This window comes from Melitaea cinxia, chromosome 4, assembly GCF_905220565.1.
Source record: "Melitaea cinxia chromosome 4, ilMelCinx1.1, whole genome shotgun sequence".
NCBI classification, from domain to species: Eukaryota; Metazoa; Arthropoda; class Insecta; order Lepidoptera; family Nymphalidae; genus Melitaea; species Melitaea cinxia.
Window position 1 is genome coordinate 7,457,135 of NC_059397.1, and position 25,365 is coordinate 7,482,499.

Sequence of the window (25,365 nt, forward strand, 5' to 3'; positions counted from 1 at the left end):
TAAGAGAGACACAAAAGGAAATCTTAGGGTGCACGATTATATGCATTAAAACTTCCCAGTTAAACTCTCTCAACTTTTGTTGAGTGAAGTTGAAAGACTAAACCTTTTTTCTAAATTTCTTGCTTGTCTCATAAGATATTGACAGTAGAAATCCGAATCCATGGTTTTGCCCGGCCGTAAAAACTCATAATGAATGATACCCTCCCAATCTCACCCTACACTCAACATCACTTAATTAACCGACTTCAAAAAAAAGGAGAAGGTTCTCAATTCGACTGTATTTTTTTAATGTATGTTACCTCATAACTTTTTACTGGGTGGACCGATTACGATGATTCTTTTTTTAATCGAAATGTGGTGTGTGACATGTGTAAATATAATAATGAGTATTTGCTTGACAATTTTTTCTTCAACCTACGTTGCATTAAACCGCATAACTTTTCACTAGGTATACCGATTTTGATTATTACTTGACTAGTTTACGTTCGATTTATTTTTCGTTTGCGAAGAAAAACAATTTTTGCGGGTCAACTTGAATTTTATGATAGTCTAAATAATAATGTGTTCAGAACTTGTTCCACACTATTACGTCTTCAGAGAGAATCGCAAATGAGTACACGGTCCATTAGGCTTGTTTCAGTGAGATCATGTGGCCCATATATCGAGCTTTTTTGTATAGCTATACAATATATCGAGCTTTTTTGTATAGCTGTACAAAAAAGCTCGATATACCCTTTTTCAAATGCGTCTAAACTGTTTTATAGTCATTCTCAGATCTTCAGCTACATCGTAACTACTCAAATGTCGATCTAGCTCCACTTTTTCAAGAATGTCGTCAAGATTATTCGTAACTGAGCAAAATGCATGTTTGACATCAAAATTTCCTGACTAAAAAGCTTGAACCAATTTTATGCTACTCTTACTGACACTGCATTAAGTCCATAAACGACACAAGTTTTTTCGCGGCTTGAGTCGCATTCTTCCATTTATTAAGAAAAACTTTAATATATAACCAAATTTTTCGTTGAATTCACTCAGTTTAGCAGACAGAAAAACAAATGAACAGTGGCGAGAAACTATTTTTTACTTTTTAATTTCATTTTCCAAATGCTTTTCATGGCATCAAAACCAGCCAGTACAAACAATAAAACCTAAAATGTATTGCAACTTTTTACTAGAAAATACAAAAAGACTTTTTTCTGACCTATGCATGGATTTATATCTAAGTTCAATTTTAAACATATATAAAAGTAACCCAACCTTTTAAATTGAGGTAGGTAATTATTGGCAGAAAATTTTGAATAGCTTAAAGCTTAATGTAAATATTTCTTGGTTCAGATACGGTCCGGCGAAATACTAAGTGTATGTTGCTGTTGTTGGATGTCAAAAACAACATATCTATATATAATATTTTCACGCTAGACACTCGATTAATCGCAAAGACTGTAGCCGTAACCGCTACATACACGATTATTATACTTCAGTTCTATGTATAATATAATAACATGTAAGTATTTCTGACACGTTTTTTGTTTTCATATACAATTATGTAAATAATAACGGATTTGAAAACTACCCACAACCGCACAGCCAACAACAAAGGAACTGTGTATTACCGTAGATTTACTCTAGTGGTGGAATAAATACGGGAATGGAAAAGTACAGCAAAAAAAATTTAGGAAGGGTGCAGAACAGACAAAATAACATTTTTAACAATATTTTCTATTTAGATATTTAAGTTCAAAATAGATCGCTAAGTTACACTATATAGAGAATTGGTGATAAAGTTTGGCGAACTAATTGCGGAAGATTTTCGCTTTTTTACGAGCTTAATTTCTTCTACTTAGTTGTGTGCTCACGCAGCGCTGATGAAATTCTCATTGTAAAAGTCGGAGACACAGATTCAGAAAATATAGGTGGAGTTTAGATTACTTGAATTTAAGAAAAATTCGTTTAACTCACTGATTGTATAAAGTCTTAGTTTTTATTGTCATTTAATACACTTACTTGGTTTTTTAAAGGAATCAAACGTTCAATCACAAATAGGTATATAGGCTAATAGTATACCAGCAATTAGGTACTGTTCTAATACAAATAACAAGCATCAGTTATAATAACAATAATAATTACTTTATTTGTAATTTATTTTTATGAATTAATGAATGATATGTAATGTTAGCAATTTAAGAAAATGAAGCAAATTATAAAGACACAAAATAAAGGACGATTTTTCGTTAAATTTCATTACAATATGTGTATACTTTTCTATTTACGATTATTCTATTTAGCCACTTAAAATAAAGATATACGAATAGGTAGATAAACATACATTTCTTTTTTTTCAGATTTTTATCGGTTATTAGCACTAGTATAATAAAGCGTTGCACATTGTAGCAGTGATATTTACATAATAGATATTAATGATGAAATCAGAATACGTCTCAAGAGACATGTTAGAGGAGAGCTATCTCAAGTTGTTTTCACCATTTCGTGTGATACAGTTCGTACTCGGATCATGTAGAGTAGATGTCAAACATAGATTTGTAACTTCGCCAACGAAAGGGCAAAAGATATACACAATTTTTTATTTACTAAGTGTTTTATCGCTGCATTTATTTTTTTATTTTAATTATTTGGTGAGACTTTATCCGTATCCCATTGCATACTATGTAAACTTAATTGCGATCTTCTTTTATTATGGAACTTTTGCATGTAACATTATTCACGTGCGGTTTATAAATAACGACATGAATGTTAAATTTTACCTTAGAATGCAAGATATTGATCGAAAATTAAAAATCGAAAAAATCAAAGTTATCAACGACTTTATTTTTAAAGCAAATTTAATAACCTTTATGGTTGTATTATTCTTTTTGTGTTTGATATTTGGCACTGTTATTGCTGGGGATAGTCGTTTATTTGTCTACTTCGTGGGCCCATTACTAGCTGAATTGACAAGTACAATAGAATGTTTGTTTGGCGCGAACCTCCTCATATATTTCTACCTTCGCCTGAGTTACATAAACGCCATTATGGTAAATTACATAAAAGGCACGACAGATATAAACATCGAAAAAGTTAGAAACAAGAGTATTCCTACGATGAAAGTATTACGTTACTTAGCGTCAAAGACACATGACTTTCAGTACAGTGATGTTGACGTATATTTGAAAAACATACTAGAAGAATTATTAAATTTTCAATATCTTTACCGATTTCAGGTAAGATGATAAAAAATTTAGCTTTATTGTATATATTTTATGTATCCGTGTTATTGATAACTTAATTTTCCTTCATTTTTCCAGTTCTTTTTATTCTGTTTCAAGTTCGTTGTTTCGTCGCTTATGTCGTTTGAATATGGACTACAAGGATTACAAAAGAATGTAAGAAACACAATTTTACCGACTTCTAAATTAATGCTGATAACAAAAATAAGTAGAACATTGCATTGTGCAATGAAACAAAAATAAATAAATTAATTAATTATTACTAGTATTCAAATTATCGAAAATATTTATTTACTTATCAACATCATTATCTTATTAACAACCTCCAACTTTAACTTTTCAGTTTATACACTGGTTTGAGTTTCTTCTCTTACCCACGTTAACCGTGATTTACGTGATAATAGTAATTGTTGTATGCATACGACTCGAAGCCTTTTTTAAACAAATTAAGCGCACAAAATATCTTTGTATCAAAGTTCTGTCTCGTGTTCATAGAGGTAAGTACCATCATATATATACAAATAAAAATGAATATCATTTGTTGCTAAGCGCTAAGTACGAAAATATAGTGACCAATTCGACTATTTTATTTTAAGTTTTTCTTATACTTTTTTGGAAGGTTTTCAAAATAAAATATTAAGAAGATTGTTCAGATAATTGTAAAAATTTAAGAAACGTACCTAATGATTGTTTAAACTGCGCGCATTTAACAGTCGCTGAATAGAAGAAGGGCTGTCTGGTCAGCTAGTACTTAATATTATAAAGCTGAGGAGTTGGTTTAAAACGCGCTAATCTCAGAAACTGCTGGTTTCAATTGAATTAGAAAATTCCTTTTATGTTGAATATTCTATTTACCGAGGAAGGCTATATAACATCACGCATCGACCAATAAGTGCTGAGCATTAATGTACAACGTAAACAAAACCTATGTATGATGGAATTAATCGACACTGAAAGTTCTAAAAAAAAAGTCCGCGACAACATCTATTGTCTATCTCTCAAGGTTATCTCATAACAAATATTTTGGAGCTTACTCCTTAAGAATCGATTCTCATATAATGGTAAAATGTGAAAAAATGTTAGGAGTAAATTCTACTGAACGAATGACCGTTACGTTTTGAATTTGAATGTCGTTACGTTTTCCTAAATCCATCTATCGGATATCGAAGATGGCATTACGACGTCGATTCGTTTATTTAACATTTGATATGATATTAATCTTTTACTTAGACTAGTAAGCCTCTTTTGTTTTGTGCCTATTACTCCAATCGTGCGGCGGAGCTGTGTCAGCTGGACACACACTTTTTTTTTATAGTAATCAAGTTTGTTCTAATATAATACACTATTTGCGAATGTGGTTTTATAAATATAATGTAAATCCTTATCCAAATAAATACGTTATTCATCATAAGTATGTCATTTTGAACTAAGTTGTCCTTGACATCATCAGGTTTCAATTAATATCTTAGAAGATATCATAGTTTTGAACTGCAATGAATTAATGATCACAAAAAATGAAAAGGTGTAAAATCTTTACGAATTTAAATTTCTTCATCAACAAGATAATTTTATGAAGATAAACTTTGATTTATTGTAAGTATTTAATTTGAAGGCATTATTGAGGAGATAATGTAAAATCAAATGAAATTATGCCGCGTGGCTCCGCGCATAAAGTCGCCCGAGTTGCACAGTAATGGTTTAAAAATATTTTAGTAAGGTTTTTCCTTAAATTAACATGGGTAAAACCAAGGGGCATAGCTAGTAATGAATATATACAAAAACGCTTCATATTCAACAGCCCCCATTAGAACCGCACACACAACAAAAAGGCCCAGTAAGGCAAAATGGCGACATCTGCCACGAGTGGAAGTCGAGCCTGCGAAACTAAGCGCAGAGGTCAGGATTGATAGCAACTCCCCAATCCGTCGTCAGTTAAAACAAAACACCTAAATAAATCATTATCACCTTTAATTTATTATATAAAATATTTGTTCTACACATTACGCTATCTATACTTTAACTACTACTAACAAGTGATATAAAATTATAAATAAAACTAAAGTTAATTTACTTAATCAATGTATTAATCATTGCGCTATCTAGTGTCGAATCTGACAGAAAGAGTTAAGTTAAACAAACGGACAAAAGATTGGAAATTGGAGTCTTAACAAGTGTTGCATTGAAAATTTTATACTTACTATTAACTAAACCTTATACATATCTCTTGTATTTTTGGGTGTAAACATTTAATATTGTTAAAACTTAAGGATACTTGATGATTCAGCTGAGCACCTTCTATGCGCTTAATGATCACTATATGCCTGAAACGTATCGTAGACGTCAAACAAAGATTACACAGTAATATTATCATAAATTTTCAGGGCCTTTAAGACGAAAAGCTATTAAAATGTTAAAGATGATTAAAGAGAAACCTCCGCAACTATCAGTTTATGGCATGTGGAAAATGGAGACATCTACTATGATTAGTATGATAAACTTGGTCACTACACTTATGGTCACTCTCTTACAATTTACTGTATTGTAAAAATATATTTTATAAGTAGCAAATTTTGGTCATTATGACGTGCGTGTGCTATTTCATGTGACATTCAGTGGATTGAAATTATTAGGTACACGATTGCTTATTTTTGTGTAAAATATGAAATAAAATAAAACTTCGAAAAAATTACCTGAGTTGTTTTTTTTTTCAATTTTTTTATATTATGCGCTAAATGTGCTTAACACCTAAGGTGGTTCCGCCTAAAAAAGGCCTGTTCCAGTCCATCACTTTCAACTTCCCATATCTCATACTTAAACCAAAACGGGTATCGCGTGTTCTCGCCATAGTAACCAATTACAAAAGTGTACCACCATTAATTAATTTCGCGCTGACAATATTGACAGACTGTGCATAATCTCAAAGGCGGTCAACGTGACTCAATTTAGAAAATATTCCGATACAATTCTACGTCTTTCAGTAATAAAATCAGATTAACATTTAGTACTTCCGCAATAGTAATGATAAAATACTATCAGAACGATGATCGATAGGGTAAGCTACCATAATTATTGCTCTTTATCTCGTTGCGCTAGCGGTTGCGGGTTCGATCCCCGCACATGAAAAACATTTGTATTGACCATACAGGTGTTTGCCGTGGTCTGGGTGTTTGTGCAGTCCTTGTGGGTCTCCCCACAGTGCCTCGGAGAGCACGTTAAGCCGTCGTTCCCGGTTATCATGTACACCTGATAGCGATCGATACTCATAGTAGGGAATATATCCGCCAACCCGCATTGGAGCAGCGTTGTGGATTAAGCTCTGATCCTTCTCCTAAATGGGGAAAGAGGCCTACGCTCAGTAGTGGGATATTACAGGCTGAAACGTACATGACAAACATTTGTATTAACTATACAGATGTTTGCTGTGAATTTGCCCCGGAGAGCACGTTAAGCCGTCGGTCCCGATTGTTATCATATACACCTTACAGCAATCGTTACTCATAATAGGGAATATATCCGCTAAGTCGCAGCGTGGTGGATTAAGCTTTGATCTTACTCCTACATGGGGAAAGAGGCCTATGTCCGGCAGTGGGATATTACAGGTGAAGCGTAAAAAGAAAAAAAAAGGTGAGCAAAACGAAACCGTACGAGATGGTCCAGTTCAGTTACAGTATTTATTGCCAGCAACTCTAATTTTATTATAATTTAAGCTCCTTACAACATATTCTATATTGACAGCACCTTTAATATTACCTATAGGTGGAAGAATTAATTAACTTATTTTAACTTATAAGCTTGATGTCTCTACATAGTTTTCAATTTACGAAATAATCAAGTCTAGCAGCTCACAATTTCCCGATAAACTTATACCGTACCTACTGAACGGTACAGAATGGGCTGTATGAGATGGATGGATGGGACTTTGTTTTATTAATGTGGTGGTTTGAAAACCTTCTTTAGGGGACGCCATTCATGACGTGAAGCTCGAAGGTTGGTTCGAAAAAAATCACGAAACATTACAAGGAGGGGCGAGGTTGAGTATCACGTGTATTTTTCGTTGAACGCGCGATTTCTAAGCAGGACAATCGACCAACAAACAGACTGCAACCGCACCTTCATCCTTCACTTTAGCCTAATGCAGTCCACTGCTGGACATAGGCATCTACAAGTTCGCGCCAAAAATGGCGTGAACTCATGTGTTTTGCCCATAGTCACCACGCTGGGCAGGCTGGTGACCGCAGGGCTGGCGTTGTCGCACCGAAACCGCTGCTGCTCGTCTTTGGCCTGTGTATTTCAAAGCCAGCAGTTGGATAGTTATCACGCCATCGGTCAGCTTTTTAAGCTCCATGGTGGTAGTAGAACTGTATTATCCCTTAGTCGCCTCTTACGACACCCACGGGAAGATTCTTTACTGCCGTAACCACACAGGTAACACTTTTTTTTTATAAAGTGAAAATACATCCACAGGCTTTTGAAACCCATGTCCTTTTTTATTCTTAAAATATGCTATTTTTTATCAAAGTAGGCGTTTTTCGACAGCATTATTTTTTAACTTAGATAGACTATCTTAATGTGTCTAACAGAGACGTGAGTCCACTGAGCGGTTTCTATTGTAACGTATAAAAGATTTTTTTTGGATTTTTTTTTTAGATTTTTTGAATTAAAATTATTTTATGTGTATCTTACATTATCTACACGAACAACACATTTTCCTAATAATGATATATGTATAAAAACCTTACTTTAATACTATAACCTGCAAGCAATAAAACTAATCTAAAAGGGTCTGGTTTATCATAAAAACAATATCAGACAATATTTTTCACTTATATAAAGCACTTTATTTAAGGACATACAAAAAAAGTCGTATATTTTATACTACAAATGTATAATTTAGTTGTAAAACAGATTTAAATAATAAAAAAAAATTAAATTAAAACGTAATAGGTAAACAGGTTGCATATTACAAATAAAGAATATAAAAATTTGTTAAATATCAGATCAAACTAATATTTTACAAGTCCATCAAAGAGATTAAATAAACACTAATTGTAAATTGATCCTATAACAATAAAAATGTTGACACTCACAATAAAATAATAATGGAATTAAAATGGACGGAGTTTTATGATAACAACTTAAAATTAAATGTTATTCTAATGCAAAAAGGCACAAAATTGGCAATCTTTTTCCAAATTATGATTTAAGAGAAGTTTAATACAAATCTGGAACTATTTGTCAATTCTTAAATTTCTGGTATTTCATTCTATCAAATTTGTAGAATAATTTAACTTAAAGTAAATAATATTGCATAAAAATAGTGTATAGTTTTTAACTTATCGTTTAATCTATATAAATTGATCAAATGTGCAATTATCAGACTATTAAACATTGTATATTATTATTGATATTATTGATATTTTAAAGCACTAATATAATCAATCTACTATCTTATAATAAACTACAAAATTGTTTCCCTATTTTTACAGTCTGTTAACAATGTTCAGCTGATTTGGTGTTGCATGAGTGAACATCAAAACAATACTCTTTTTAACAACAGAAATAAACTCGTCAAGGCCAACATCACCATTGAATTCGATTTACCTGATGCATCATTACACCTATGATCGAGGAAACAGAAACACCATATTGTCTGGTCATACCAATCTCTGAAATAATACATAACAACATTAAACAAACATATAATATAAAATCTATACATAAAAATAGAAATGCAGCACCAAAATGTACGTATGTGCAAGCTTTCAAACTAGTACACGAAATTAGATAATTCTTTTTTGTTGCTCAACTAGTAATAAAATATAATAAATTTTCACAGTAAGTTACGAGTTACTGTTAAAATTGATGCTTAGCTTATATTATAAATATACTAGCTGACCCTGCAAACGTTGTTTTGCAATATATGTTATAAAGTCCCTTAATCTCCCCCGCGCCCCTTATAACTTAGGGGTATGAAAAATAGATGTTGTTCGATTCTCAGACCTACCCAATATGCACACAAAATTTCATCAAAATCGGTCAAGCCGTTTCGGAGGAGTTTAACTACAAACACCGCAACACGAGAATTTTATATATTAGATATATATATTTAAAAATAAAATTAAAAAAGAAATATCATTAACATACATTAAACTTTTCATTCCAATTCAGTTGCCTGTTCCCATGGTAAGCAACTTAATGCTTGTGTTATATTATTTAGGTAACAGCCAACTGATATAGCTAATTTTTTTTCTTTTTTGATAAAATGTATTATACATTTTTAAATAAATAAATATATTATTTTTAGACTGGGGGGCGAGAATTCAACCTACTACAGCCGTAGCAGAAGGCAGGGTCACTACAAACTGCACCAACTGGCTTTAAATACACTCAGAATGTAATTTAAAGATTAATTTTTATGTGACGTCTAATAAATAGATGAACTCCAGTGGCATGTACGTAAAAGGATGACTCATTGTGGAGTTACGCTCACTATCCCGTTACACTCAATGATAGTATATGGAATATCTTCCACTGTATTCGCCTATACGTCCGAGATGTTTTGTTATGACGTTGTCACGTTAAACTATTGTCCATAAACCTACTTTACAGACAACCAAATGTTTACGTATCTAAATGTATTGACAATATTTTAAGTATTTTTATTAATTAAAATACCATATTGGAAGTAGACACGTGAACTTTTATAAATTAATTTTGTTTAATAATTTCTCCTTCAGAACATCTAACAAAAAAGCTACTTTAAAAGAAATTTTATAGAAACTAAAAAATTTAACTATACCTTCTTAAGTCCAATTCTTTTACAGTGTTGTTGACATAATGTGCCAAATTGACATCTTTAACTGCCGGACGACATCCTTCATATGTATCAGCCGGTATGTCAGTTCTAATTGCTTTGAAATTACTCAAGCAGTCTCTCGTTATTACTTCTCTAGCTACAAATGGATTCAAAATAAAAATATATAGTAAGAAAACACCTTAAATCAAAATATAAAAGTGGCGCGCAGCCCTGCCGGGCGCTCATTTGTCGGTTGTCGCTCGACGAGGCAACATCACTCAAGTACTTTAAGTGTCAGTGTTTAAGTGGGTAGTTGTAAGGCGAATACTCTGTAAGTTAATTTTTGTTAATTGTTGTTTACTGGTGATTATTTTGTTCCATGTGCTAGCTTTTATGTTTGTTTATTAGAATAAAAAAACTGATTGTCACTTTAATAATTGTTGTATGTGTTTTTTTTTATAAATTTCGAACCTAGAACCTAAATTCAGAATTGGGATAAAGATCTCTATTCATTCGGTCATTTAAGGGACAAAATAATCATCTCGTTTTCATTTTTCTCTATATCACTTTCTTGAACTACCGCTTATTTTGTTGTTTTTAATAATCATGCCTAAGGAAACGAATCGTAATCGATCTAGAATTAGAAGTAGGTCACGTCATGCTAGAGATAGATTAACACCTAGTCCACGTAGGTCTCGTAGAGCCCGTGGACGGTCGCGTGATAGCTCACTGAGCCGGTATGAGCACGAGTCTCGTAGGCGGAGCGATTCAGAGGATAGTGCGAATGGGCGCTACGACTCTGTTCGTACTCGTTATCGTAGATCGAGACATGAGTCGAGAAGTTTACGCAGAACGCCTCCTCGACACTCATCCGTGTCACGATTAGTTGGTAGTGACTCGCTGCAAGACACTCTGAATAACATCTTAGTAAGACTAAACGCTGTCGAACAGTCTAGCAATAGTGGCATGACGCCGATGCCTGATAATATTGCCAAACCGGGTAGTAGCATTGTAAAAAGTGTACCTACAGCTAACAATCACGTAGGCAATAATAACAACGTTACGTCGCGCGCGAATAGTTTAGTAAACTTGAGTGATGTTCCTCAGACAAGCGTGGACAATTCCGAGGGCTTGCATTCTACTCACGATCCAGATCCCACGGTTCGTAGTTCCGATACCATCTCAGCTTCTTCTATTACCGTTCTGGCGGAAGCCATTAAGTCTCTTAGTTCAAGTAAGTCGCGTGATTACTACGTGTCCACCTTTGATCCATCCATACATGACATCGACTTGTGGTGTTCAGAGGTTGACCGTGCTATGACTGTGAACGGCTGGGGGGATCAGGAGTGTCTTTCCCGTGTGGCAGCGTGTTTAAAAGGTGACGCCAAAATATGGTTAAATGAATGGGTGACAAGTGATCGCACTTGGTCAAATTTTAAAAATGAATTTAAGCCTCTCTGCCCTCGGAAGTTGGACTACGCTAACATTCTATTTGAATGTATGAACACGACATCCGACAAATACACGACATACGCTGAGTATGCGAGACGCACATTGTTGCGCTTGCGAGTAGTTAAGGGTTTATCGGAAGATCTAAGGACCCTTATAGTCATACGAGGTATCGAAAATCCTCAAATTAGGGCTGCAGCGGCAAACGCGAACTTGTCAGCTGGAGATTTAGTCTCGTTTCTATCGATTTACACGAAACCAAATCGTAATAAAAGTAACAACACTCACGTTAGACCCCAAAAAGCTTCGCGGTCAGGAATCAAATGTTATATCTGCGGTCAACGCGGACATTCAAGACATCATTGTAATAAAAACAAAGACACTAACACCAATAATGTCCCGAATACAAGTACTGCTCCCACTGCTAGGTCCACGGTGTCGTGTACTTTCTGTAAAAAGACGGGGCACGCGGAAGACAAATGTTTCGTAAAGAACAGGGCGGAACTGAGAAACCAGCGAAATGTGAACTTGTGCGCACCCAAAGTTCTCACTAACCTCGATGTAGTTCCTGCAGTTGTCCAGGGCATACCGATGGACGTATTTATTGATAGTGGTGCTCACAACATATCGCTGATTTCTTCTGACGTTCTTAAGTTTCTTTCGTGTCAACCCAAATATACACGATGTACGATAAAAGGCGTTAGTGAACAGGAAATTGTTGCAACTTCTTATGTCACTGTTACCATTGAGTTGAGTAATATTTCATTAGAGGCTGATCTAGTTGTAGTGCCGTCGACTTGCATGAACACCTCAATAGTGATAGGGACTGATGTTCTGAATCGTGATGGGGTCATGTATGTACGCACAAAAGACCAACAGTATATCACTCGCGTCGAAAGTGCTACTGGTCAGGTTAATCAATTGCAGAATATTGAAAGCTCCTCAGTAAAAACTCCGCTGCTAGGCAGTGATTTGGAAGCACTTACACTCGTGTTGACTCCATTCTCGAATTTCCTCATCTCGGGTACTGCTACCACGACAGTCACTACTGGCGAGATGGAAATCAAACTCACCAGTTCCACTCCAATAACCTACCGCCCATATAAGTTATCTTATGGAGAGAAACTCAAAGTTCGCGAGATAATTGGGGATCTTTTAACGAAGGGCATCATCAGGGAATCTCGATCCCAGTATGCGAGCCCCATAATTCTGGTGAAAAAGAAAGACGGCACTGACCGTATGTGTGTCGATTTTAGAGCACTTAATCGCATCACTGAAAGGGAGAGGTACCCGCTCCCCCTCATTGATGATCAAATCGATCGTCTTGGGCGGTACACTTTCTTCACCAGCCTGGACATGGCCACTGGTTTTCACCAGATAAGGATTAGAGACGACTGCGTTCACTACACGGGGTTCGTCACGCCCGAAGGGCATTATGAATACTTAAAGATGCCATATGGTTTGACAAACTCACCAATAGTTTATCAGCGAATAATCAATGATACTCTACGTGAGTTCATTGATTCCGGCAATGTGCTCGTTTATATCGATGACGTGCTCCTTCTGAGTAATACAGTAAAAGATGGTATTTTGTTGCTTGAAAGAGTGCTTAAGAAATTAACGGGATCCGGTTTTTCGATTAACATTAAGAAATGCTCCTTCTTAACTACCGAGGTCGAGTACCTCGGTAGACTAGTAAGTGGTGGTCAGGTACGACCAAGCGCCAGAAAGGTTGAGGCCCTAAAGAATTCTTCTGCACCTAAAAATGTGAAACAAGTCAGACAGTTTCTTGGGCTCGCGGGCTATTTTCGTAGGTACATATCTGGTTACGCCACTAAAACAGCATGTATTGCTCTACTAACTAGAAAGGGGGTTCAGTTCAACTGGGGTCCCGAACAGGAACAAGTTCGTCAAGACTTGATAAGATGCTTGACAAGTGAACCTGTTCTCACTATCTTTAGACCTGAACTGCCTACTAAAGTCCATACCGACGCGAGCAGTGCAGGTTATGGGGCTGTACTCATGCAGACACATCCGGATGGCAGTAGGCATGTAGTAGCGTACTTCAGTAAGGTCACACAAGGAGCCGAAAGTAAATACCACAGCTACGAGCTGGAAACGTTAGCGGTGGTTAAGGCCTTGCAGCACTTCCGCCATTACTTAGTAGGCATCCAGTTTAAGGTTATAACTGACTGCAATGCCCTCAAATCGACCCAAAGCAAGAAAGATCTTCTCCCTCGTGTGGCCCGCTGGTGGATATACCTGCAGGATTTCCACTTCACCATGGAGTACCGTAAAGGAGTCATGCTGCAACATGCCGACTACCTTAGCAGGAACCCGGTAGCGACAGTTAACCAGGTATCTAACCCGCGTAATTGGGCACAAATCGCGCAGGCGGCCGATTGCGAAACCAGGGACTTGATGCAAAAGGTATCGGAAGGTCAATTAGATTCGGATCGCTACGTCATACGAAATGAATTACTGTACTACAAATATACATCTGTTGGCGAAGAACCACGCCTTCTGTGCTACATTCCGAAGGGTCATCGTTTAAGCTTATTGCGTGTCTTTCATGACGAACATCAACACATTAGTGCTGATAAAACCTTGCATCTTATCCTGAAACATTTTTGGTTTCCTAATCTTCGCCAATTTGTAAGGAAATACGTTTTACATTGCTTGGTCTGTATATCAAGGAAGCGGGTACCAAGAGCTCCACTTCAAAACATATCGTCCTGGCCAAAGCCCAGTAGTCCATTCGACACCGTACATATAGACTCGCTTGGGCCATTACCAGTTTCTGAGGGTTACAAATTCGTGCTAATATTAATAGACTCCTTTACCAAGTTCTGTTTATTATACCCGATGTATCGTCAAGATGCCAGTGAACTCCAAAAGGTAATAACACAGGCTATCTCACTGTTTGGCGTCCCAAAGCTGCTAGTCACCGATCGAGGCCGAATGTTCGAAGCCAGAAGTTTCGTCCAATGGGTATCTGAACTTGGGGCTGATTTGCATTACATTACCCCAGAAATGCACAACTCAAACGGACAAGTGGAAAGGTATGTGCGGACGGTCCTAAATATGTTACGCGTCGAAGTAGGTCATCGAAATGCCTCCTGGTCTGAATCTCTCTGGAAGCTCCAGTTGGTCCTGAACATTACAAAGCAGAAGACCACCCGAGCTTCCCCAATAAGCTTAATGATAGGTACCGAAGCCACGACTCCAGTCATACGCTCTCTGGTACGAGATGTTGCCGTCAGTAACCCCATGAACAACCGAGAAGCTCTGAGAGAAGTCAACAGGAACCGTGCCGCTGAACTTCTTCGAAAGAATCAAGAAAATCAAGATTCTTTAGTAAACCAGTCGAGACATAAGCCACGGACATACGCTGTTGACGATCTAGCCTTCGTCATAAAATACTCGCAATCGACAGGCAAGCTGGATCCTGGAATGCGAGGGCCGTATCGAGTCACTAAGGTTTTACCAAACGGGCGTTATGAATTGAAGTTACTCAGCGGTAGCAAGGGAAAATCAACTCAAGCAGCCGCCCAATACATGATCCCATGGAGAGGCGAATGGTGCCCCGAGACTTGTGCCATATTTTTCGATGGTAAGGTTCTCAAACTCTTTAATTGCTTTGCTGTGACTTTGTTTTGGTGATTGTTTTCAGAAGCAGTTGTGAGAAGTGACGCTCAACGTCACTTACCGAGATGCACAAGGCATCTCGTGGAGCTGCTGCTCTGTGGGGGGCCTGACTGCACCCTCATCGATCACCACCGGCGTTTGTCGCCACTGACGTTAGTCGTCAATTGCATTTGTCGCACCGGCGTTTGTCGCCACTGACGTTAGTCGTCAATTGCGTTAGTCGCACCGGCGTTTGTCGCCACTGACGTTAGTCGTCAATCGCGTTAGTCGCACCGGCGTTTGTCGCCACTGACGTTAGTCGTCAATTGCGTTAGTCGCACCGGCGTTAGTCGCCACTGACGTTAGTCGTCAATCGTGTTAGTCGCACTGGCGTTAGTCGCCACTGACGTTAATCGTCAATTGCGTTAGTTGCACTTGCGTTAAGCGCCCACCAATGGTAATATACGGTGAGGATGTGAAATGGTCGGGACGCCGACGATTTTACATCTTTACTTTCGTTATTCACTGTTATTGTTGTGTCTGTCTCGCTTTCATTGCTTTATTAATGTGATTTTGATATTGGAACTCCAAGCTGATACAAACAATATCTTTCAGATGACAACAATGATACTTTGACACCAGAAAGTGAGCATGACAGTGACCAGAGCGCCCTAGCTGGACCGTCTATGCCTATGCTTGAAGACGAGGATCAGGAAAGTTACCAAGCAACTTCCTTAGAAGGACCTTTAAGGAATGTGGTCGAGGACGAACCAGAGTCAGGAGAGGCCGAGTAAGAAAACACCTTAAATCAAAATATAAAAGTGGCGCGCAGCCCTGCCGGGCGCTCATTTGTCGGTTGTCGCTCGACGAGGCAACATCACTCAAGTACTTTAAGTGTCAGTGTTTAAGTGGGTAGTTGTAAGGCGAATACTCTGTAAGTTAATTTTTGTTAATTGTTGTTTACTGGTGATTATTTTGTTCCATGTGCTAGCTTTTATGTTTGTTTATTAGAATAAAAAAACTGATTGTCACTTTAATAATTGTTGTATGTGTTTTTTTTTATAAATTTCGAACCTAGAACCTAAATATATACATAAAAACTTTGGCAATATGCATATAAATTTATTATACATTAGTGTTATATTGCATTTATACAAATGCTCAGAATGTGTAACTTATGATATTATGTTCTTCCTATATTTCAAAATTCAATGTATCATACCTCCTTTTCTCTCAATGAGTTTTACACACACATCTTCATTGTCGGGGCAAGGGTTGCCCAAGTAACCAACTCCACGCCAATCAAATGGTTCTGTACAACCAGGAGTGGCCGCTGTGCATTGATAGCACCATATTGCAAAACCTGTAATTTGTTTTTTAAGTAATAAATTAAAATTTCTAAGTCTTAAACTGCAGCCAAAATTTATCTAAACTTTTATTTTATTATTATTATAAAAATAACAGACGAATTATAACAAAAATATTGATAAAGAATTAAATTTTATAAAAACTGATAAAAACAAAAACTGAAACAACATTTCTTTATATCACAATTATTGTTAAAAGCCACACCCTCGCTGCAAACAAACCCAGATTTTGTGACTATGACTATTTAAACACTTACTTCCTTTTAAACTTGCTATGAAAAGCAATACAGTAAAAAATATATGCATCGTCGAAATTTAATTTAGTAAATTTATGGCAAATATATACTTTTTATTTATTAACACCGGTTAAAATAGTTTAATAGTTTAAAATACAACAAAGTTTGATCAACTTGAAATGTCATTTTCAAATAAAGATTACAGCTTTTTATGTAAACTTCAACTTCAACATCCATCAATTTCGTATCTATGTTTTTTTTTTTTTTTTTTGAACGATCTTCGAGGACCATAGAGCAACACGGAGGGGAGTGGCCATTGCGTTTGTTACCGATACAAAACTTTCTGTCATTTTTTGCGGGGGGAAATTACACACATGCACACTTTATCTAATTCCCACACAAAAATAATCGGCTGTCACTACGAAACTCACACATACTAAATTAAAATCACACTTACATTTTTCACACACACATAGATACATTCTGTGTCATTACAGTATAATGACACGCCGCAACTACACTGAAAAGTTGCTAACAGCCGTGGTTGTAACAACTGTCGATATGCATTATCGATAAATTCAACTACTCGGTTAGGCAAATAATGTTTTTAAAGTGATACAAAGGTAAGATATTATTATAAAAATAGACTTAATTTATTATATACTACAAATCAAACATCTTCATGTAAAATAAACGATTATAAAGAGTAAAGATTTGATTGTTTGTTTGTTAGCATTGAATAGGCTCCGAAACTATTGGACCGATTCAAAAAATTATTTCATCGTTGAGAAGCTACACTATCCTTGAGCGACATAGGTTATAATATATTTTTAAAAATATTAGGGATCTTTACTAAAACTCCAATAATGTAACCCAAGGGATAAAAAAATATCCTAAAAAATTCCTTACATTGCGTGCGCTGCAAAAATTAATGATAATAGAAATACAAAATGTAGTAATAATTTGTAGAATACATCATTATCTACTATAATTGTATTTGCTCGCAAACGAAAAAAAAAACTGACTTCAATTACATCGACAAGTGATACAATATATGTAATATATACGCGTTATCAAAGGTTACTCAAAAAGTTGTTATCAGATCTCGATGAAATTTAAGCGCAACCACATGATAAACATCAGCTTTCTATTAAATTAAAAATTATCAAAATTGGTCCACCCAGTCAAAAGTTCTGAAGTAACATACATAAAAAAATACACTCGAATTGAGACCCTCCTCCCTTTTTGGAAGTCGGTTAAAAAGTGTCGCGACAGCATATGTCTAACTATTATAATTATGTCACAATACGTTTGGTGCAACGTTGTTATGCCAAACAATGCCAGTCTACAATAAACGATTTAAAATTAACCCACATTTTGAGGAGTTGATGATGTACACTGTGATGTCAACGAATCAGGAATAGGGAGCGTAGCACTAATGGCATCATAAGATGATAGCTTGTCATCTGCTAGATTTAATGATTTGTTGATGACTCTGAAAGGATGGATTTAATATTGTTAATTTTCAAAGTTGACAAATCTAAGTTTCGTTTCACTACTATGACTAAGGTGAACCATATCTTGATTACCTTGTACATGAGACAAAAAAAAAAAACTTACGGGACAAAAACAGTGTGGCGTTAGTGTTGGTTTGGTGCCCTCGACTAATCTTTCTATTGTTCGCCAACACTTGAAAGTTAGTGGTATTGATATGATCTGAACAAATTACACTATTTTTTGTGGGCGTCCAGGTCTGTCTGTTATTACAATTTTTTTCCATGTATCCCTTAAATTTGGATTTTCAGAAAACCTGCCAAATTTTTATATAAAACATTATGGTCGAAGTTCACATTAAGTAATTCTAGTAAAATGTATTAATACTCGTAATACGCGTATTATATTTAATTTAATGCAATTTTATTATATAACTATGTTTATTTAAAAAAGCTAGCAATATTATATTATAAATAAATCAAAATCTCAAAAATGTCTGTCACCTCTTTTGCCTTTGCCGTTTTTATCGATAACTATCTACAAACAAACCGGTAACAACACTATAGCTCGGCGACAGTGACTTCTCGGAAATAGACTCCGATCAGTCGCTCGACCGATCCGCATATTGTATGAGGGCGAGCGGCCTATGTTGGTAAACAAATCGAGTCAACACGACCGATAATATTTGTAATTTTTTAAGTTTAAAAAAGGTTTAAAAGTAGTATACAAGTAATAATGTGATTAAAAAATACTTACGTATGAAAGGTAACGCCACGTTTTAGTAAATTTGACGTGGCAGATCTTTTTTTGAAACAAAAAACAGAACAATTTGGCATTTTTTGAAGGACGTTGATTCAATCGCGCAACTAGATTTAGTCTAGTGATCAGTGCGACTGCAACTAGTTTTATTGTACGCATATGGCCATTTGGCCTTATACCTTGACAGAGGGGAACGCCTGTACATGGCTACTCCCCTCCGTGTTGCTCTTTGTCGAGGACTGTAAAGCGCGAGAAAAAGGTAAGTATTCGAAGTGACACGATAAATTTTCCTTATTTGCCATGTAAATTTTACGAATAATTAGGTTTTTTTATTTATTTATATAGAAGTTTTCTTTTTTTTCTTTGGTGTTTTTTTATTTTTATTTATTTTTTTCTTCTTAATGAATACTTCTTGCACTGTTTACCTCGCTATATGAAACACTTAGTCATGAGCATGGGTTGACTGGAAGAAATCTCTTTCAGAGATAAGTCCACCTTTGCCATAAACTTTACTATTATTTTATGTTTCTATAAGTATTTTTGAGCGCAATAAAGTATTTAATGAAGATTACTCCTTAAGAGTGTCGCTTTACAGCGCAGTTATCGTACACCACAACTACATTTTAAATATTAGACACAATTTTCGCTATTAGCTATACTTCGGTAAGATATAGATTTAATAACTGAAAACCGTAAAACAACACAACAAAACCGACAACCGCGGGATTGCGAGGTCAATAGGGAAAAAACCGGGAACGATATTCGTCAATGATTTTCACTGACAATATATTAAAATTTTCTTATGTTGTATAGGTAATTAATTTTACCATATACATAGGGCCTGTTTCAACAGTTGTGGATAACCACGGTCTTATACACAGTTCGGGCAACTACAGTGATGAGAACGTCGGCTTAATGGTTTACAGTCGCCAGAGGCATGACGATCGATGGTCTTCACACGTCACGCATTTATGTTTTAAAATATAACCAAATTACAATGAAACGTCACTCAATATAATCAATTACAATGAAGCGTCACTCACAAAAAAGCTATACGGACGGACCATTGGTTTATTGGCAATCTTATCACAAGTTAGCGGGAGCAACTCAGTTTTTTATTATTATTTTTTTGCTATTTCATTTGTTCGCTAATTATGCTTCTAAGTTTGACCATAATTTTTTTTGTTCGTTTTAAGTTTTTTCTTTTAGAATTTTCAAAATTTGACTCAAATTAGCACTAAATATTATTTTTTTCACTTATATTTTTTTTTGCTATTTCAATTGTTCGCTAATTGGTCTTCAATGTTTGATCATCATTTTTTTGTTCGTTTTTAGTTTTTTTTTTTTTTAATTTAAAAAATTGACTCAAGTTAACACTAAATATTGATTGTTCTCTTTTTTGCTATTGCAAAAAAAAAAGAAGTGAAAAGTTCTTGTTTCAATTGTATACTATTTCAATTTGAAATAGCCAAAAAAACTAAGTTTAGCCGCAGCCAACTTAAGATTGATTAATTTATTGTCTACAATAAGCCTGTCAGTGACAATAGACCGATCCCAGTAGAGCAATGCACAACTATTTTCAGGAAATGGCTTTGGGTAATACCTAGAATCATCATCATCAGCTCACGGACGCCCACTGCTGGGCATAAGCCTCCCCTAAAGCTTTCCACGACGATCGGTTCTGCGCAGCACGCATCAAGTAGCTTCCCGCGACCCTGACCAGATGGTCTGTCCACCTCGTGGGGGGCCTGCCAACGCTGCGGTGCCCGGTACGCGGTCGCCACTCGAGAACCTTGCCGCCCCATCGGCCACGCATATACTCTTTTGTTGATTGTCAGTCTATAGTCAAATTTAAAATTTTAAAAAAGTTTCTTTTTTTTCATAATTTTTTTGGTTTTCTTTAATTTAAATTTTTAATTATGGTCGAATTTCGACCTCTGTGCGGACTACGAGTACGAGTAATTGTACTTTGTTTTCAAACTTTTCAATTTATTTACAAGGATTACTTTACATAACCTATCTATATACCTTTAATAAGGCAACTCATTTTCAACGAGGCCGTATCGAATAGCAAGTTGTTACAGGTGGATAATCTTGGTTACTTAGTTATGTGTGCAAGTACTCACCGTTAGCAAGATGACTACAACCGCAAACAACATGTCTAATGGATCCTCCAGGCTTATGACAAGCTTAACATATGTCTGGAGTTTTATCTTTCATGATATGTTTCCGGTAGTTATTCGTCTTAATAACTTCGTCCATAATTGCACAGACAAAACGGAGGTTACCGCATTGTAACCAGGATAAAGAACTAGGCTGGTCTACATCTGGGCTTTCAGAATTTTGTGGAACCGACCATATAGTTCTGTGCTCTTCCATACGGCTACGCGGTCAACGGTACTCATTACTATAGGTTTATGCTATTTCTCTTTGCCTAAGGACAGGGGAGAAAAGCCCTTATCAACTGCCTTATTATTATTATTATAGACACCTGCAATACCAGAGGCCTCGCAAGCGCGTTGACAACCTTACCCCCATGAGCTCTGACCACCTTACTCACGACAGGAACATAAAACTACTATACACGGTAGGGGTCTGAAAGGGACTTTTTTTCTACATGCCCTAGAAAATCAATACGATACCTTTTTAAATTAGTAGGATAACTAACCTTCGTTAGATATATAGCTAACTAAAACACTGTTGTCGTTTATATTTATCAATTATTATTTAATAGGTACCTATTTAAAGCATTTAAAAAAGTGTGGTTATATCCCTTTTATAAATAATTATGCAGTATTGAAAAGGATGCAAACGAAATTACATCAATACAGATGATAGGTTAATATTTAGTGCATAAGTTTATGTTTTTTTTTATACAATGATAGGCTTGCATTTGACCACTATTTCACCTGATGATAAGTGAAAATGCGGTCTAAGATGGAGCACGCTTACCTAGAAGTAACCTATTCACTCGCGACTTAAAGATCCCCAGGTTATAGTTTTCCGGATACACAGACGCTGGTAGAGAGTTCCATTCTTTGGCCGTACGGATCAAGAATGTACTAGCGAATCACTTAGTGCGTATAAGGGGAATGTCAACCATATAAGGGTGGCGTAACGCAGAGCGTCTGGTTGTACGATGATGGAAGTGGGAGGGGGGAAACAGGTTATGGAGTTCCTGCGCACACTCTCCGAAGTGTATCCGATAAAAAACCGACAGGCCTACCACCCTCCGTCGATGATGCAAGCTTTGCAGCTTTGCAGCGACCAGTGCATTATCACCGATGAGCCTCCTGGCTCGTCTCTCAATCGACTCGAGAAGCTCTAGCTGGTACTTGGCTGAGTCATCCCAAAGATGAGAACAGTACTCCATGCATGATCGAACTTGCGCTTGATATAAATTTAGAAGCTGTTCCGGAGTGAAGTACTGTCTCACCTTCGAGAGGACGCCCAGTTTTCTGGCAGCTGTTTGAGCCTTTGCCTCTATGTATGAACCGAAATTGAGGGTGGATGACAAAGTAACGCCAAGAAGCTCTAGGCGGCTGGTTATGGGCACGGGCACACCTCGGAAAGAGGGAGTCAGATGGAAAGGACTTCGCTTTGCCGAAAAAAGACACGCCTGGGTCTTAGCGGCGTTGAACTTGACCAGGTTTGCGTCACCCCAATCGGAGACAGCTTTAAGGGATAAGTTCAGACGCTGAATCATAGCTTCCCTCAGCGATTGGATCTCAGACCCACTCGCTCGTGTGTCGGACACGTAACGCTCGACAACGGTGCTGTCATCTGCATACCCAAAGGTTCCGGGTTTGAGCAGGTCGTTGATGTGCAGCAAGAATAGCGTTGCCGAGAGTACAGACCCCTGAGAAACCCCGGCATTGATGGCCAAACGATCGGAATCGCAACCGTCTATGACTACGCGGATCGATCGATCTCTCAGGAAGTCAGATATCCAAACACAGAGAGAAACAGGTAGGCCGTATGAAGGCAGTTTGCTAATAAGGCCGTCATGCCAGACCCTGTCAAATGCCTTCGAGATATCGAGCGAGACCGCAATGGCTTCCCCGTGTTTCTCGATAGCCTCACTCCAAATGTGTATGGCATACGTCAGAAGATCCCCCGTGGACCGATTACGGCGAAAACCGAACTGTCGGTCGCTAAGGAGATCGTCCTTCTCAAGGTGTGCCAGGAGCCGGTTATTCAGTATTCGTTCCATAATCTTACAGAGTATGGACGTTATGGAAATAGGTCTGTAATTGACAGGGTCAGCTCGACTGCCCTTTTTGGGCACATGCTGCACGTTAGCTTGCTTCCAGGCTTTCGGCACTTGTCCTGTCGCTAGAGAGAGACGAAACAGACGTGTCAGGATTGGAGACAACTGAGGCGCACAAGTTTTGAGTACTATGGCAGGTATTCCGTCAGGACCACTAGCTGTTTTAAAATCACATGTGAAAGGGACTTTAGATAGTTATTTTCAGTCGTGCTGTTGTTAATTTTTATTAATTTTTATGCCTTCTTATTTTTTAGTTCGTCGATGGGATTTTTTAGGCAATTTTGTTTTAAGTGCAAGTATAGTAGATACATCTAATGAAACGGTTAAATCAGTTTCTTGTGTCCCTTTCATAAATGTTGTACCTTAATTCAAAACACGTCTATAAAATTTATAAGCTTGATCGAAATCTTGCTGGCCTTTTCTTTCAATATGAATGTAGTCGATCAATATAAATGATAATCAAAAATACAGCAACTTCCAACATTTGAAAGAGCACTTTACAGTGGCAATAAAAAAAACTTACTCATCACAGCTATCACTGAATTGATAAAGGCGTGAAGTCGGGAGTAAAAGAATGTGCGTCGGTGCAGCTATAGTATAACAAATATGGTGTTGATTCGAAATTGTTTTTATTTTGCGGCTAATTCGAATTGTCCTTTTCAACGTGTGTCCCTTTCATGTGACTTCTCGTATACAGTTTAAGCAATAATTAATTACTTATTTTAGTTTAATCAAGAATTATTTACTCACGTTATTGTTAACGTACATGATATACATTTCGTGACTTAAATGATCAATCCAATATATTTTAAACTAGCTGTGCCCACGATTTCGTCCGCGTGGAATTTAAGAAAAAAGTTTTTCAGTTCGCAGAGTTATACAGTAAATAAATTTCTAAAATAAAAGTAGCCTAAGTTACTCCTTTGACTAGCCCGTTGGCGCAGTTTGTAGTGACCCTGCTTTCTGCTCCGAGGGTTGTGGGTTCGATTCCCACCCCGAGTCTGGGTTTAATATAAATATTTATTTATATATTTATATTTGTATTATTTATAAGTACGTTTATCGAAAAAAAAAATATATTTAGCTATATACCAGTCGGCTGATACCTTATAACACAAGCATTAAGTTACTTACTTTAGGAACAGACGATCGTGTGTGTATTGTGTAGATATTTATTTTATTTATTTATTTATTTATTACATCAGCTATCAGGTAATGAAAGTCCCGTCAAAATCGATCGAGCCGTTTCAGAGAAAGTATAATTAATAATTGTGTTTGCTCGCAAACGAAAAAAAACCGACTTCATTCACATCGACGAGTAATACAACGTAGATCGACGAAAAAATAGTCAAGTAACGACGCGTTATCAAAGATTACTCAAAAAGTAGTTATCAGATCTCAATAAAATTTATATGTGACCACATGACAAACATCAGCTTTCGATTAAATTAAAAATTATTAAAATCGGTACACCCAGTAAAAAGTTATTGCGGATTTTCAAGAAGTTCCCTCAATTTCTCTGGGATCCCATCATCAGATCCTGGTTTCCTTATCATGGTACTAAACTAAGGATATCTTCTTTCCAGCAAAAAAAGAATTATCAAAATCGGTACACCCAGTAAAAAGTTATTGCGGATTTTCAAGAATTTTTATCAATTTCCCTAGGATCCCATCATCAGATCCTGGCTTCCTTATCATGGTACTAAACTTGGGATACCTCCTTTCAAACAAAAAAAGAATTATCAAAATCGATACATCCAGTAGAAAGTTATGCGGTATAATACAACGTAGGTCGACGAAAAAAGCGTCAAGTAAAAACGCATTATTAGATATAGCTCGAAAAGTAGTTGTTAGATCTCAAATAAATTTAAATGGGACCAATTGGCACACACCACCTTTCGATTAAAAGAAAATTTGTCGAAATCGCTCCACCCAGTCAAAAGTTCTGATGTAACATACATTAAAAAAAAATACAGTCGAATTGAGAACCTCCTCCTTTTTTGGAAGTCGGTTAAAAATAAAATCAATTAAAAAATATCTAAAAATAAAGGTATAATAATCATAAATTATTTTATGTTCTTTGATTTAATATATTATAAAATATTTTAAAATACAGTACTGATCCAAAAAAAAAACAGTA

General features: G+C 36.4%; 2 protein-coding genes across 2 annotated transcripts in view; one reads left to right on the top strand and one right to left on the bottom strand.

Annotated features, from left to right (window-relative positions):
* Positions 1-21,002, bottom strand: part of LOC123670271 — a 65,921-nt gene extending 44,919 nt beyond the window's left edge. The window contains exons 1-4 of the mRNA XM_045603777.1: positions 20,984-21,002; positions 16,322-16,462; positions 10,027-10,180; positions 8,829-8,893 (exon numbers count right to left, since the gene is read on the bottom strand). Of these exons, the coding sequence (XP_045459733.1) occupies positions 8,829-8,893; positions 10,027-10,180; positions 16,322-16,462; positions 20,984-21,002 (379 nt within the window). The remainder of the gene's footprint in view (positions 1-8,828; positions 8,894-10,026; positions 10,181-16,321; positions 16,463-20,983) is intronic.
* Positions 3,178-5,916, top strand: LOC123670084. Its single transcript, XM_045603593.1, has 3 exons — positions 3,178-3,383; positions 3,571-3,724; positions 5,609-5,916. Exons 1-3 carry the CDS (start codon positions 3,345-3,347, stop codon positions 5,770-5,772), a joined length of 357 nt encoding a protein of 118 aa, XP_045459549.1. The 5' UTR covers positions 3,178-3,344; the 3' UTR covers positions 5,773-5,916.
* Positions 21,003-25,365: the final 4,363 nt, after the last annotated feature.